This window comes from Antedon bifida, chromosome 10, assembly GCF_963402885.1.
Source record: "Antedon bifida chromosome 10, ecAntBifi1.1, whole genome shotgun sequence".
In the NCBI taxonomy this organism is placed as follows: Eukaryota; Metazoa; Echinodermata; class Crinoidea; order Comatulida; family Antedonidae; genus Antedon; species Antedon bifida.
The window spans coordinates 5,100,709-5,118,823 of record NC_136235.1 but is presented as its reverse complement, the minus strand read 5'-3'; the positions used below and the strand labels follow the sequence as shown (position 1 = coordinate 5,118,823).

General features: G+C 31.3%; 2 protein-coding genes across 11 annotated transcripts in view; both read left to right on the top strand.

Moving 5' to 3' along the window:
- The window catches only part of LOC144854231 (small ribosomal subunit protein eS7-like), a 170,900-nt gene that overhangs the window by 88,867 nt on the left and 63,918 nt on the right, over positions 1–18,115 (top strand). The window lies entirely within an intron of this gene.
- Positions 1–18,115, top strand: part of LOC144854195 (protein 4.1-like) — a 41,143-nt gene that overhangs the window by 11,245 nt on the left and 11,783 nt on the right. For 8 of the 9 annotated variants that reach the window (XM_078712109.1, XM_078712107.1, XM_078712105.1 and 5 more), the window contains exons 5-10: positions 1,386–1,428; positions 14,105–14,180; positions 15,365–15,830; positions 16,547–16,644; positions 16,840–17,012; positions 17,736–17,872. In XM_078712109.1, the coding sequence (XP_078568235.1) occupies positions 1,386–1,428; positions 14,105–14,180; positions 15,365–15,830; positions 16,547–16,644; positions 16,840–17,012; positions 17,736–17,872 (993 nt within the window). The remainder of the gene's footprint in view (positions 1–1,385; positions 1,429–14,104; positions 14,181–15,364; positions 15,831–16,546; positions 16,645–16,839; positions 17,013–17,735; positions 17,873–18,115) is intronic. The other variant, XM_078712104.1, reaches the window with a different exon arrangement.

Here is an 18,115-nt window from a genome sequence, read left to right as displayed (position 1 = left end):
CCATGTTCAAACTAATCTTGTCCAGTAAATGGGGAGCCAGAAGATTTTTATTTGAAAAAAGTTTCTGCTTCAATAACTGAACAACAATTGTTAAAGAAGGAAGTTGTTACAATAAACTTAAATTACCATAATACAATTGAACTTTAGGAAAGAATGACCATTGTTTCCTTATGTCTCAACATACTTCATTTTTAATTGGCCATTGTCTTTATCTTCTATTTTAAAATAAAATATTATCTTCTCTATAAATTTGTCCCAAATTTACCCACTTCAGTACATTGCAATATTGGGCAAAACTGGTCACCATTTTATAGGTGACCCATCGGTCACAGAGTTTTTGGTGTACATTTATACATTAACTTTCCAAAAACGAAACTTCATTAAAATGCTTAACTGCAAAGTCTAGTTGCAATGCATGGTTAAACACAAAATTTTAAACATTAATTTAAAAATGTTTGGTTTTGACCTGAAATTCTTTTTTTAAAGTCTGGTTTAAAGAGAGTTGACTGTATTCGTTCATATTGTTCTGAGGTCAAATTACTTGTGATATTAATAAACAAATTAAATTTGATTAATGAAATACTACCTTTATTGTAATCTTGTTTGAGTGAGAATGTATTTCAATATTAAGACATATAATTAAACTACTTCAAGAGTATGATATGAACCAACTTGGTCAGTTTATACATTAAGGAGGCAATGATACAAAAAGCTATCTTAAAGACACACTCCTTTAATTAGGGAGTTCTTTGTTCTTGGACTATCAATCTTCACAATTTAACTGTAAATCCTGCCATTGTCTTAGAAACGAAAACATGTTATAGCCACCCATTTTGCATAATTTATTTTATGTCCTTATTAAATATTTAATTAATAGAAATAAATTAGTTAATTAGTGGAACGATGGCACAGTCTGTGCGTTCATCTGTGAAACAGTGAATAAATATTGTTAACCGAGTGAAATGTGTTAAGCGTATTCATTTTCACGACTAAGAGTTGCTAATAAACATTTATAGGTGTGTTTTTATAATATTCGTCACAAATGTAATTCCTTTCAAATTGGTAGAAAAATACATTGAATCTATAAATAACTTTTATTAACTAATTAAAGTTAATATTATAAACAGTGTGATTAAGAAAATAACAGTAGTTCTTAGAGATTCAGATTTCGAGGTTGATAAAAAAAAATAATGAATAAATTGGTGGTACTAACCAAAATTACTGTGCTAAAAAAAATAACAAGATTTCAAAATTAACTGTTTAGTTGCTTTTTGTGTTGATTTATTTGACTTTAGAATTCTATTCCATCAGAATCATACATCATAATAATAAAATATTTTCAAAATTGTTGTTTTTATCTAATATTTTATTTTGTTTTATTATAGAATTGGTTAGATCCAGCAAAAGAGATAAGAAAACAAGTTAAAAGTAAGTAAATATCCTGGTAATATCTGTAGTGCTATTATTTAATTGCTTGTTTCTATTTTTTTTCTGTTGTATTTTTAAAGAACAGCTTCAGACCGAGTCATTGATTTTCGTTCATAGTTCTGAGAAGACAGCGACTCAACTGGTTCTAACTGCAGTTCATTAGTAACCTTGTTTTGGCAACAAGGATGCATTGTTGTATTGTACTGCCATGAAATTCTACTTTCTCCTTGAATATCTTTCACTTGTTTTTCTCTGCGCTTCAAGACTTTTTGTTGTTTGCACTTTTATAATTTCAAAACCATTAACCAATAATGACAGACTTACAATTCAATAACATGCTGAATTTATGAAATCACATCCAATAACTTTCAAAGTAAATTAGAATCGTTAATTTAAATCTACAAATGCAGTGAAATACATTTGATATTCAAAACCCTATGTAGCAATATTGTATATACAGTATTATGCATTAAAATATTTATCATGTACAATATATATACATACTACTGTAGGATAGAAAATGAAGGCATTTCTCTAAGGACTGTGGATAACATTAGTACTTCATCAGTTAAATCATCTTTGCATTAAGATATTTTGTCTGTTTTGACAAGAAATATCATATCAGGATTAAAGAATAATTGTTTGTAATGTTCACAGTTAAGGAGATTTGATTCTGTTGAGCAAGGTACTGTTCATATCATTATTTATTCAATCATTCATATCTGACTCATCTTAGAATTTTCAGTTGACCTAGCAAGGTGAATTTAACATTAAGTAGAAACTTGCATTTAATGGATTAAAATAAATAGATATAAATATTTGAATTCTTAGAAAATGATGGCCAAATCCCTTCAAACAACTGAATTTGTGAGTGAGGTATAATCTACCCAATTATCAGTGATGTATCATCAAATACGGCAACATGGCAATATTTTCCCAGTATCAGGATGATTCCATAATAAAGCATCACATGTGGTGCCTGTATCATGTACTGTAAGGTTAGGATAGAATTGGGTGTACCTGATTCTCAGTGCTGTATCTCCACATATGACTATATTTGCTCAGTGTCATAGGAAAATAATACAGTAATCTCTTGTGCATCACATGTGGTGCCTGTATCGTGTAAGGTTAGGATAGAATTGGGTTTACCTGATTCTCAGTGCTGTATGTCCACATATAACTATATTTGCCCAGTTTCATAGGAAAATAATACAGTATTCTCTTGTGCATCACATGTGGTGCCTGTATCGTGTAAGGTTAGGATTGAATTGGGTTTACCTGATTCTCAGTGCTGTATCTCCACATATAACTATATTTGCCCAGTTTCATAGGAAAGTAATATAGCATTCTCTTGTGTATCACATGTGGTGCCTGTATCATCAATAATAGTGTATCACGGTTATGATTTTAGATGTGATACACACAAACTTATATAGAATTTTCCTACACTATTACACTGGAGAAATCTTGGATACACTACCGAGAATCAGGTGGTGTAATCAGTGTATGGCAAAATTGAGAAATGGAATTGTCAAACTTATTTAGTATACAGTTAGCTAGAGAATCTAAAATGTTAAACTTGTCTGTCTAGGAAAATCACTGTCAGTGATAATAATGAAATAAGATTTCAATGGGGTTTTGTGGGAATTCTTAAAGCAGGTTGGTTGAAATCATTTGCTTTGCCAAAGAGATGTATAGATGTTGATGACACATTGAGGAATTACAAACCATTTATGTAATGTAAATGTTTGTGTAAAATTTGCATTTGCAGTGTTTGAGCAAGTCTAACCTTTTCAATTGTGTAAAAGCATTGTAGGAAATTACTGAACAAATACCTATAGTCCTATTCTATGTATATATGAAGCTAATGGAAAAAGCTTATGTACAGGTAGTTAGCTAAAACTACTGCTATCTTTAGACACATTTTTTTTCTTGTTTATCCAACAAAATATATTTAAAACCATGTAACACAACAAGAAAATTGTTTCTTCATTTAAACTTGTTCACTGTAATAAGCTACAGAATATTATACATTATTCTGAATCTTCTTATTGATTTTATATTTAATTAACAGCAATAGAATTAATGTGTTTAATGGTGCTTACAACGCACCATTGTTGTTATTATTGTAAAGATACATTGTATCTGTGTTTTAAAATTAAACTCTGTTTTCTAAATGTGAAACACCATAATTCATTTGGTATCATGGTGAAACCACCTAAAATATTTTAATAATAGCTGCTGAGTGTTTATTTAAGTACTGGCCCTGTGTGCCCCCAAGCCATCGCAGATTGTGTACTGATAACTGAAAGAAAACTAACATCTTTAAAATGTACAGTACAAATATTGATATTACACCTTGAGTACTTTTGAATTCACAGTTGTTTTCTTAACTAAAGGATGAAAAATAAATAAATGTCTTACTCATACCATCTATTTATGAAATCATTGCATTCAACTAACTAACCCATTAGTTTCTTGTATAGTCATTGGTGCATGTTTATTTATCATTATACTGTAGTATATACAATGTTTACATTTACACATGAACTTTCCAACTTTTCCTCAATGGCACTGTGAACCAATATTATGGCTTGTTATTTAGAAATGATAAAGCTCTGTCTACACTATCATTATCAATTTAGTTCGACAAAAAAAGGGTGATGTGCCCAAATATGGTAATGATATGTCCAAATATGGTAGTGATATTATATCATCATGTCCATATATGGGCACATCACATTTTTTGTCACACAAGTTTGATAGTGTAGAGTTTAGTGTTGACATTTCTTCCACCCAATTTAATCAGTGCAGTGTTTTTAAAATACAGTAGGCATCATCAATAAAACAATGGCTTATTGTTGGTGTTGGTTGCAAAGATGCTGTATTTATCAACCTTTTCTAAGTATTATTATAATGTTTCTTAAAAGTAGAACCCACAACACAAAATGTAATTGTTAAAGAATTTTTATTGACATAATACATAGTCCGAAGGCGTTCTAATTCACCACTAAACACAAATCCAGCAAAAAAATATTATAAAGCAAAAACAATATTCTTGTGAAACGGTAATATCCTGACCCTGTGGGATCTTACGCTAGTAATAAACACAATACAGACATACCCAAGCCAACAGTGAATGTCTGTCAACATTTTATTGGATGGTGTGTTTGTGTGTGACCTTATAGACATACTGTTGGTTTCTGAGGGGAATACATTGTAATCCCTTTAACACTTCGAAAGTGTTAACTTGAATTTGTGAAAAATGAAGATATTATTTGTTAATGTTATGTTGTCATTTTCCCATTATATTGACATACACTATCAGTATTGAAGTGGTGTTATGACATTACTAGTGACATGTCAATGCTAATGACATGTCAGTGCTGGTGACATGTCAAATGCTTGTGATGAACTGGTGACATGCAAAAAATGCTTTTGACATGTCAGTGCTTGTGACGAACTTGTGACATGTAAATGCTTGTGACATGTCAATGACGTTTGTGACATGTTTATAGTGCTTGTGACATGTCAATGCTTGGAACATTTCAATGATTTAATATTTTGGTCAGTCGACATCAGTGTTTTTTTCCGATTATATTAAAATGAACACAGAAAATATAAATTCAAACAATAAATTAAACTTATTTATTTATTCACGTTTTGGAGTACTAGTCTGAAGTGATGAAGGCATAGCATCACAACCTAATAGGTTGAATCAAATTTTTTAATAACAAATTTAGTTTACTGTACATGCCATACCATAGCATTTTGAACATCAATATACATTATTGTGTTTTCTGTCCTATTTAGGTGTTTAAATTGTCATAATTCAAAGGAAATTGATTAATGAATGTGACACAAATGGGATAACGATTCTGTGAATATGCTCTAGAATAGACTGGTAGTTAACAGCTTCTAAAACAAGATCGTTTATACTTGCAGCATAGCGCCCAATATGTTTTTTTAACTTTGTTTGTGATAACTGTACATGGCATGTTCCAGTGGACCATAGAAATTATTAAATTCTATTTTAGAAGGGACTTTTTTTTCCTTTGAGTGAATTCTTTAGTTTTTGATGTGAAATTTGAAAGCTGGCCAACCATCTTGCTTCCTAAGAGGCTACCTATCTGACCAAAAAAAAAAAGAATAAATAAAAAGATATACATCCAAAATGTAAAATAGTCTTTTGTGAAATTAATCATGGGCTGTATTTATGAGGCTATGAATCCAATCAAAACATCTGTATTGTGAGTCTATCTTTAACATCCATTAGGGATAGCCAAATTGAATATGCATGTCATATCTTTTAATTGTTATCCCTGGTGCAAAGCAAAACAGACTTTAAGTGGATATTAGTTTCCCATGCGATATTCATTTCTGTATCTTGCTTGCAATATATCATTGCTGGTCAATTTTATAATTTAATGAAATAAAAATATCTTCAAATTCTATCATGGAATAATTCTAGCATCAAACTTGATTATATCCATGAGGCTGAAATGTATCATGATTTAGCGTAGACAGTACGATATTTAGATTGTAATTATTGTTTTAAATCCAGTTACATTAGCACAGTAAATCCAGCATTATGAAAAAGAAAATATCGTATACTTTAATAGTAATTGTGCTACGTAGCGATGTGAGTGGGAACACCCACCCACTATACATCATTAATAGTACTGTACCAATGCACTTTTTTGTGATTATTTATATTTAGGAATGAGGTTGATTTGAATTTATAATATGGTGATAGGAGTACTTACTGTATATTACTAACATGCCCTTGCGTAAATTTATATATAGATACATTAAGTGTATAGGTTTTAGGTGTAGGAGGTACAGCATTTATGTGTCATATGGTCCACAATATCAATTGCGTAATCCTGCTTTATTTTCTATATCAAGAGGGAGGGTAAATATTACTAAAAATGGTTTTGTTAATCGTTTGCCTAAGTTATACCACTCACTATGTAAAGTTGATGGATCTGTTGATATTTTTTTTGATTCACTTGCTTGTTTCCGTAACAAGGTTTTGTCTAATGTCAGTAATATTTAAATGTTGTCTTGTTATCTGTTGATTTTTGGTTGTATATTTTATATTATATTTTATGACTTTTCAACCCTGTTAATGGTGACGTTTGGTCACTGTATGGTGATGCTGAAATAAAATAAAAATAAATATTCCACCCAGCCTAATTTAAATACAAGAAAGTACCTCTATATTTTCCCACTGACCCTAAACTTTGTTTACACCCATCCCTAGCCATCTCTATTTTACTGTATGACATGCCTAGAAGAAGAATCTGTAATATGTAAAAGCACATATGCTGCCAGTAGAACAACAGTGTTGAAACATTACTGTTTATATAGCAATGCATTTAACCTTTGCACAGTATAAACCATACTGCATCAGTCTCCAATAAGTCTGTAAATCAACACTACCATTTAAAAAGTGTCTTGTTGAAATCAAACACAGACTTGTGGTCCTAGCAGATTACTGTGTTGAAAGCCTTTTGTATTAAAAAAAAAAATAAAAAAGTAAAGATGATTTTAATTCATTGACTTAAAAAACATGCGCTCTTTGTGAGGGTCCAGCACCCTAGAATCTACTAGGTGTAAACCTGTATCTGATTGTTCATATGGTTCTACTGTAATTCGTGGTTCTATCGCACGTTCAGCTATCTCTAAGGGCAGGATATATTTTGGTGTGATGCCACACAAGACTACAACACCAACCTAGTAGTGGCTTTTTTGAATGGCCTAGCATCCCATCATTGAGTGAATAGAGGTTTACTTTAAACTGGTAACAAATAAAGAATGTTTTGTGTTCGTTGAATGAGGAGAATATTTTCATTTCTTAAAAGCCTATTTTAATAACTAACTTTTATTATTTTGGAAAAAACAAAAATTAAACAGAGATCTCACATTTGGCATGTAAATTGTGTGTGAACATACATTTAAACATAGCTTTAATATCTCATTTTATCATGCATTGAGTGTGTGTGAACACACTTAACCTTTCAACATTTTATCTTCAAAGTATCTCTATTACCTATACTAGAATCATGTTACATTATCATATTAAATTTGATATCATTAAATATTTTAAGGTGTTGATCAATTATTTTGGTATGTTTACAACTCAGCCATGATTGAAATAATTACTTTATAAAATAAAAACAATATTATTGTACTGTATTCGTCTGATGTAAGTAATGCTATGATATTTAAAACATCTTGAATATTAACAAATAGCAAGTTACACAGACAGTGGATTATCAATACATTTGTTGGTGGTGGTAGTAATATTGATGGTAGTAGTACTGTATTAGAATCTCACTGATCAAAATGTGAACACAACTCAAGTGTTTGGGGTTGTAACTTGTACAGTTTTTACACCTGACTGCTAGGAGTTACGCACCTCGTGCATGAAGGTGATACAGTATTTTGACTAAAAAATCATAAATACATGCAACCCCTGTCATTTCAGAGTTACTAAATCGAATATAAAAGCAAATTTACAGTATCCGGACGCGACACAGCCTTGTTTTTAGTTTTAGAGGTGTTTTTGTTTTATAACTAGTTTCTTTTTGTACGTGATCGTTTTTTCCAGCACATAGAGAACTAGTTGTGCTATTAATGTCGTTAATGTACCTACCACACCAGCATTCTGCAGTTAGTGCTTGCCAATGTCATACTTTTTGAATCATAATACTTTACTTACCCTGGTACATGAATCAAAAGCCAGACTTGAATTAGGCCCTTGAGATTGTAAGGTAAACATACAACCACAAGCTACTGTGACACCTTCATATGAATTCTGTCTCTAACAACCTCTTTCAAATTTGACTTGAACGAAAGAATTTAACAGAGACCTAGTTTATGTACACCTCAATCTATCATTAATGTATTAATAATCACAGAGAGAGGCAAACCGCACAACAGGCTTATAAGGCATTGGATTTGGCTCATGGCTTTAAATAATTATTTCCAAGCCAACATACAGTACTGTACAGTATCTACAGTAGTGCTAATTATGCTTACATAAACAGCAATTTCTCATGCTCAAAATCAATAAAACTATGTCTAGTCGTTTTATTAATATTACATATTGTTTGAATTTTGTATATGTGTATTGTTTAGGAAGTTAACACAAAATGTCAATGTTAATATATAAAAGTGTATAATGCATACATTTTATATGTTGGTCGTAAACAAATTCACACATAATACTGAGTTGATCTTTTGTTTCAAATACTGTATGTGATGTACTATAGTTTAAATGAAATCCCCTATCAAATTGTTACCTTGTACATTATGTGTGTAGACACCAGGAGGTATAAATGGATGGTAATCACAACTGCCAAAAACATATAAAACAAACAGCACAAAGTATTGGCAGGAAACACAAAAACTAAATCCCTACGGCTACAGTTCAGTACAGTATCAGTATGTTCTGCTTCTATAATATAAACAATATTATAGTTTTATAAATTTAAAAGTACTTGTAGCCAGCTAAAATCAAACTCTTTTACTTTAAATATCAATTGTAGTGAATGCAGCTTAAATAAAATACTTATTTAATATAGTTAAAATAATAAACATCACAGTAAACACTCTATCATATTTTGAACACCAAATCCTAAAATTATTATATTTTTTATAATTATATAGGGCACTTTCAAGGTCATCAATTGAGTTGTCTATGAATGATGAAAGGGAATTAATTTTTAATCATTATTTTAAATATTTTTATTGCAAATGTCACCTAATTATTATTCATGTTATTTGAATAATATGAAAACGAGATGATTTTGAATTTAGAGTTTCATGAATCAATAATTGTTAAACTAAGCTAATGAATGTACTGTGTGATCTTGAATTAAAAGCTCACATAGTTAATGTAATAATCAATAAAGGTAGGCTTACATACACAGTAAGTCATAATGTTTATTCCCCAAATTTATTATAAAGTTGATGGACTCTTGTGAAACATTCTCCACTGATTGATTAATTGTACATCATATCTACAGTACAACTCATTGGCTTCAATAATAAGTTAAACAACATTGAGGGTCACTGTTAATTCTGAGGAGCTAAACATTTGCCAAGTACATTAGTTGCTTGTTATGTTTGTTTGGTTGCATGCCATATTAACATCTACAATTTTCAAGTTATCCTTGTAAATATACCAACAGATCATATGAAAATGAATATATTGGTGGCGCCACAAACAAAAGCTAATTAAAATATTTATTTATATATATCTTCAATATGAGCCCAAATAATTATAGCACATCCTCTCTGCATCTTCCCAAGTATTTCACTGATCGTTTAATTTTTCAAATTATGATTGTATTTATCACACTAAGTTTTTTGATATTTGAATGTACTATTATCGGTCCCTTTCACCAAATTGCAATGCCTTCATAGTGTAGGATTCCTATATTGGTAGGTACAATACTGTATGCAGTATTGTGCAATGACATTGTAAACGGACTTTACCATAATGCACATTGTGACTGTTTCTCGTACATTATCCCCTTTGAATTAAACAGGAAATATATTTTAAAATGGAGATCATTTAGTGTCTAAGAACTGCTTAAACACCAAGCTATGTACTCCCTTGATGTACATAAGAAATGTGCATTCTCAAGATTGTTGTGTTAAGCATTTAAATTGGCATTTTTATGGATCGTGTATTACCAAAGTGTCTATGCCTTGAGAAAATCGTTAATGAGGTATTCACTTTTGATTTGAATAATGTTCAATGTTTATTATATTACAGAAGAATACATTGAAAAAACAGGGATTTCATTCTTTTTAACATGGGCAAATGCTTTAAGCTATTTATTAAAGAAAAATATAAATTGATATCTGTACAATAAAGCAACATTATTAGCAAATATATTATTAGAAATAGTTGACTGATATGATTACTTACCTTTCGGCAACTATAAACCATAATTGTTAAGAAAAAAAGAAATTAAATCTGAGATTACTATAGACGTTTCTATAGTAATTCCAGCCAAAATATTTAAGCAAGTAAGTTCAGCACAATTAGTGATAGAGATATCTGCAAGCATCCGATTGGTTGAAACCTAGAATAGATTTTCCAGATTGTAATTTATGCATATTATTAAGTCAGTACTAAGAAAATCTTAAATTTAAACACAAGTTCAGTAGTGTATGGTGTTGAGTGGTTTGTATGACAGTGGTATTCTGAATGAGCTATTTATAGAACAGATTTAGATTAGAGATCAGTCCAAATTGCCATACTCTGATCAGGCCTAAATCAATCAAAAATCTATAACATTGCTTTTATGTTGCATTTATTTCATAACATTCATCATTTGTTTTTTAAAACATAGTTTTTCTTTAATCATTGAGTTTTTGTTTTTATATAATGTTATTACTGTATCATATTTTATTAAAATGTTTGTCTACTGTACCTTTGTGAGTCTGCCACAGCCAAAATAATTTCTCATATTGGGACTTAAATAATTTTATAATAAAAAATGTTATTGAAAAATATAGTGTATAGAATTGTTTAATATCCATAAAATGTAAGAAGAAAACAAAATTTATTTACGAAAAAAAATTGTTTTTGTATACCAATTTCAATTTGTTCTCCAAGTAATTTTGGTATAATGTATTGTATGGAGCTGTCTTATTATGTTTATTTCCTCACTATTTTTATGCAAAATCGTTAAATGTTATATCACCACATTGAACATTCACTGTCTCTTTAAGCCCCTGGGAGCTGTTATGAATGCAAGTATGATATCATTTTGTAAAGGGATAGCCTTAGGCATAACTGTTGTTATTAGAGAAGCCTACCATTGGTTGGGTCTTAAGGAAGATTCTGCTTTGAAGCCTGTAGAATTGTCAATATGTATTGATCTAAGATTGCCAGTTATGAGCCTACTGTACAATCAATTGATTAGATTCCAGCAATGAAACTGTGAAATGTTGACTTACATAGTGAAATTCAAATTGTACGAACATAAAATTATCTGCCGAATATCAATAATTTCTTTGACAGTCCAAAATTAAAACAACAAATTATAAATAGTTGGAATTCAGTACCATTTGAACTAATTTATAAATCTATATATTTATGGAAGAGGAATAATAGTATTATTTATTTAATCTGTATACTGTACCAATACATCAGTACTATAGTAGCACTCAATATATGAGATATTATTGATTAATTAGTTGAGTAAAAATATCAAGATATTAAAAAAATACAATTCATTCTTAGGAATTTGTATCACATTTTGACCTAAAGCTTCATTTATGCCGTTGTTTGACATAAATTATGAAAATAAATATTTACACAATGGTTGTTTCCTGAGGTACAGTATCTTCCCTGATGGATGTTTTCCTTCAAATTATAAGACTATAATTATCTAATTAGCATCAATTTATATTTCAATTGGTTCATACTTTAATTTGAGAGCAGCAATTATTGTTTTAAAGTACTACTACTAGATGATAATAATAATAAGTGGGTAAATATAATCATCAGCTTTTTAAAGGGGGATTCTGGGTTTAAAATTGCTTTTAAATATCGTTTATTTATTAAATAAAAAATATTATAACAATATAGACATGTCAGAATGAAGAAGGAATAACGAGAAATTAAAAAAATTAAATTTCATATACATTTTAGGGTAAATTCATCGAAAATCTGTTTTTTAGCAGCTTAGGGAAGCTCATTAATATTCATGAGATATTCACAAAATCACGTCATCAGTGGATTCCAAACTCGCGACGTCATGTTTGTCAACTAATTTACATCTCTCTCCTCTGTCAAACGACGACCACCCGATCATTGTGAAATACATTTTTTGTAGATTTTCTAAGCTAGGCCTAAAGTGTAATAATAACAGTAGTAGCATATATTTATTTGACTATACTATTTTTATACCTCGAATAGTACAGATCGTATTATCGGCTTCACGTACTAGGCTAGGTCTAGCCTAGATAATTTTTTTTCATGGGTGAGAGCCATTCTGACTAGGCCTACCTAGGCTAGGGATTCCATGCCACGATGGCTACGTTGGGGCCCATATTATGGGCCTAGCTAGCCTACTACTAAACGATTGGCCCATAAATAACAAAACTCAGTGGATTCCAAACCCATCCTATCAACCAAACTCCTAAACAATCTAAACCTAAAACGTTCTACAAAATCGGCTGTAAATATTGAGGCAAAACAAGGTCCGATCGCCGTCCGCACGTATGGTGTCCCGATCGTCTGTGAGTAGGCCTAACTAAAATAGGCCTAGTTTACTCTCCAAAAAAGCGGATAATGCATCAAGCAAGTAGACCAGGTAGTAGAAAGAAGACCTAGCCGATCCGGCCCAGTTAAAAATTGAGCTAGCTAGTACTAGTAGACCCTATGCGAATTGATACTACCAGGCCTTTTTAGGCTACATTTGTTAAAATTAGCAATACTTATGTTTACAAATATTCCAACTCTCTCATTCGAGCTATATTATCTATACCATTCCGGTAGGTCGAGTCGACCTTCAATCAAATACTGTACATCGTTCATGTTGTGATTATAGACGGGGTATACTCGACCCGACCAGTTTGGTATTGTATACTGTATCTGCTTATCACGTGACAATGCCAGGCATGGGCGGAGAGAGCACGTGTATCGTCGTCTCGCTCTCCTCGCTCAGCAGGAATGTATACGTTACGCTTCATTGATTTTGAAGGCTTTCCCTAAGTCAGTGCGAAAATCGGCAAACGTAAAGTGCAAACATATCTAATTTTTCACTGTTTTGATGAATTTTCATAGAAAATTGACTTTATAAATGGGAAGACCGACTAAAATTACATCAGATAAGTATAATTTTACAAAAGTAATTGATATGGTTAATGATAACGAGTCGTCGGAAGATTGACCATTTCACGAATTTCCTATTCTGTAACACAGCGTCATATCGCCGTAGCTGCACTTGTAATCTGGCCTCATTTCACAGCCTTCGTTCTGCTTCACTGGGCGCTTATATAAATTGAAACTTTTACCGTTCAAGAGACAAACAAATATATTTTACATTTTCTACTATTCATTTTAAACCCGGAACCCCCCTTTAAGGAGCTGCTGCCTCAGACCTTTTGAATTCTTCCCACAGTGTTGACCTGTATGCAAACTATATGTTTATAGTTTATGTCTCGTAAATGTAAGATTTATCTAAGCATGTGTCTTCAACTGACCTATCTTACAAACAAATAAGATGAATATAGTTCTGTGTAATTGCTCTTCAGGTCAATTCACCAGGAAGTTGTTGATAGCTGTTAAATTTTCTTTCTTTACATAAACATTGTCCCTAAACATTTCAATAATTCTTTCCTTTTAAGCTTGAATGCTTTTTGGTACACAACATCTAATTTCAATAGAACCATGAAACCTGCACCTACCCTAAACCCCTTACGACCAGAAAGTGTCATTGTATGAAATGGCCAGTAAATATGGCCAATTTGGGAAAAATTATGGCATGGCCCAGCATAAGTATCTTCCCCATGATGTAGCTGGGAATAGAGCTCAAAAAGTTCAATATAACTATATAATTATATACTTTGTTATTTTGAAATTTACTGTATTTTTAGAAATTAGCAAATTGTACCAATGAGAATGTTTTTTTTGTCTTTGCAGGTGGACCATGGTTATTTGCTTTGAATGTCAAGTTTTACCCTCCAGACCCTATCCAGCTTTCTGAAGACATTACCAGGTAACAAAAAAACCTACCAAAAAAAAAAAAATGTTGTCTAAACCTGATCGACCCAAAATTTGAGAAAATATAGGATCAGCTTTCTTTGTAAATAGACATTTGAAATAAAAGATGCACTACATAAATATGTATGTGTAAATAAGTCGAATCGAAATTCAAATGAATTTGTAACAGGACAGAAAATAGTAAAACAAGTATACTAGTTACTTACAGGTAATCCCTGATGCATAATTATGTCTTTAATAATATTACACCAAAAAAAGAAAAAGTTTACCAGATGATTAGTAGAATATATGGTTTTATTTTGCTATTAAGATTCAATACTGATAAGATACATTTGAGTACCATTTTGATTTTCTTTCGTAAGTGAAAGATGTAGCAAAAGCATGTTTATTTCTTTTTGATACTGTGAGGATTACTGGTTGGTAGTGAAACCTGATTTTGGAGTATTTGTTTTAATTGAAAAAAATGTAAAGATACTAGCAACTTTATTATAGTTTTATAAACACACTATATCACTGTATCTTGCCATTTTATAATCAACCAATAATAAACTAGAAAGTATAGAGTTAGTAAATCTCATGAAATATTCTCACCATTCAACTCATAATAAATTCATTATTTATACTATTCCATTGCTGTGAATTTGACTAAGAAGAATATATTAGGCATTCTGATTTGTGTTTTTTTTTCTGCATATAAAAATCCCATATGTTTTTGACAGTAATTTGTTAATTCCACTGAACATAATGTTCATGTTGTTTATAATTGACCAGAGATGCACTGAGTATATCAATTAATTAGTCATAACATCCGGAGGACATGCTCTACTTGTTTGCACATAAAGCTATTATTTATAAGGATGAAAGGCTCAATACCACATCTGACTAGAGGATGAAGATTATTCTTGTCATTTAAGGGATGAACAAAGTGGAACTACCTCCAACATGTCGATGTTGATATACACCAGTAAAATGGTTACTTAATACAGTAGTAGATACAGTAGTATTGTTGCCTTTCGTAAAATATGCATGTTTGTTTGCATTTAATCACAATTTCAGAGTAGTACTTGTTTGACATGTAAATATAACTATTGGATATCAATCTACAAAATTCAGAAATCTATATTATTTTATAATTATTAGCTTTTTAACAATGATCGTTTTTTTTTGTTTTGTTTTCAGATACCAATTAGTGTTACAAATACGGGAAGATATCCTAAAAGGAAAGTTGCCATGTTCATTTGTCACGCATGCACTTCTAGGTTCCTACATTGTCCAATCGGAATTAGGAGACTACGACCCAGATGAACACGGTTCTGACAGTTCCTATCTCGAAGACTTCCGCTTTACTCCAAACCAAACACACGATCTCGAACAGAAGATTCATGAACTACACAAGACTCACAAGGGTCAGACTCCGGCAGAAGCAGAGTTGCATTACCTTGAGAATGCAAAGAAGTTGGCGATGTATGGTGTGGATCTTCATCATGCAAGAGATTCTGAAGGCGTTGATATCATGTTAGGAGTTTGTGCTGGAGGTCTTCTCATCTACCGTGATAGACTCAGAATTAACCGTTTTGCATGGCCTAAAATCCTTAAAATTTCCTATAAACGGAATAATTTCTACATAAAGATTAGGCCCGGCGAGGTTTGTATCAGAACATATTATATTAGTTAACATACTTTTCATTCATTTACTAAGAGGAGGTAAAATTCAGTAGAAACCATCCTTAGGGTCATCCCTATTTAGAGGACATCTCAAGGGACATTACTCTCTTTGTGTGATTGAGAAGGAACTGTGACCAATTATTATTCAGGAACATACCCCTATTAAGGTGATACTTAATAATGTTTAGAACAGTGGTACAGGTGTAATTTTGTGTATATTGTTAATATTTGAAATATGGCCCAAAAGGATATTTTTTTGGTGGCCCCCATAGCCTGATATGTAAATGTGTAGTAATACCTAATATGTTGTTACTGGTTGTGTGAAAAATGATAATACAAACATTCTTAGCTATGTATGAATGTGACATAATTTACACCTTTTTCTACAGGTATATTTTATTCCATTTAAATTCCATTTTTATTTTTAATTATTAATAAAGTACAGTAACACACTTCTCACCTAGTAAACCTAAGGTGTTAACTAAAATTCATCTGTCTAATATTGCAAAGTATTAGTTTACTCATAGGCCTAGCTATTGTAAACAGTTTGTTTGTGCCTAAGAGAGTGGTTGCTGGTTATACAGTAATTAATTTTCCTCACATCAGAAGTAAACAATTATAATAATGCCATTTTTAACCTTCATTAGCATAAAAATATTATTTAATCATTATATTATCTTGTTTATATGTTCACAGTTTGAATTGTTTGAAAGTACCATTGGATTTAAATTGGCCAATCATCGTGCTGCTAAGCGTTTGTGGAAAGTGTGTGTAGAACACCATACATTTTTTAGGTAAGTTTCAAATGCAAACCAAAATCAAGCCAGAGGTAATCAAAGATTTTAAAAAAGGAGGTTTTTTTAGTCACATAGTCCTGTGTAGACCCGTCAACATTGTCTTGTATTAATAATCCACTACGACACTAATTCCGCTACAGTTCGCCAGAACCTTTTCTTCTTAACGCTTAATAAATGTTTTATATTTCACAGACTAGTATCACCCGAAGCCCCACCAAAGAAGACCCTCTTTAACCTAGGCTCTAAATTTCGCTACAGTGGCAAAACACAATTCCAAACTCGACAGGCCAGCAATTCTATTGATAGACAAAATCCGGACTTTGAACGTCTGAACAGTAAGCGACTGACACAAAGCATGGATGGTGGTAGGTTACTAACATTGCACTAGTAGTAGTACTACTAACAACAGGTGGCATCAATGAGTTAAATGGTTACTACTATGGTTGAGATTTACCAATATATGAAACATAATAAAATTATGAACGAAAAGCGTGATATAAGTATCACATGCACTTTACTTATCCATGTATTATATTTTATAACTTTCTGCATGTTCATTGTCTTGATGGTTTTCAACTTTTTCTTATAAAGACTGGCACTACAGATGAATATTTTCACTTAAAAATACCTTTTGGTAATACTATTTCACAACATTATGTGTGTACACATTTAATGTCAATTTATTTCCACATAATATTTAATACATCATTTTATATATATAATTTGACTTGCTCTGTAGGAGGCGAAACAAATCCATAGAGCTTTAAGCCATTCAGCTATATGTTTATTTGCGTTAAACACTACCAGATATACATACACTATTAAGAGTAAGCAATGGTTAATACAAATAACACTATGGCCACCTTGATGTTGTATAATATTGGTCTTTTGTTTTGGTAAAATATGTTTTTGTTTGTTACCTGAAATGTTAATGGCATGAAATTGGGCAAATCTGGGAACGGTTATAAATCATTCAAAATAAATTTTATTTTGAAAAACTTAGGTAATATACAGAAAAAGACCCCCAAAACAATAATACTCTGACTATACTATATAACCATATTTTACATGTTTTTTTTACACACCAGCATATGGCCGTTCTGGATCTCGAGAGCTTGACCGTCCAGACGAGTCCACTCCACAGCGACATTCTGCCAACCTGGACCAAGTAAGTGGCCCTGGTAGCAAAATCGCCTATGCAGACTCTGAAAATGGTGATCACAAGGTATGGTAACCAATATTCATTATGTCAATTTACATAATTCAATACAGGAGTCACATACCTTATGAATATATAACCGGTTCAGAGTTCACTTTTTGAAATGAATGAAGCATGTCCTGCTATAAATACCTACAAAATGTGTACTGAAAATTGCATTTATAAACGTTATTTCAGTTTGGTTCAATATTTAATTCAGATATTTATAGTTGTTTTGTTTTGTTGAAATTCCATTTTAATATAATGTCA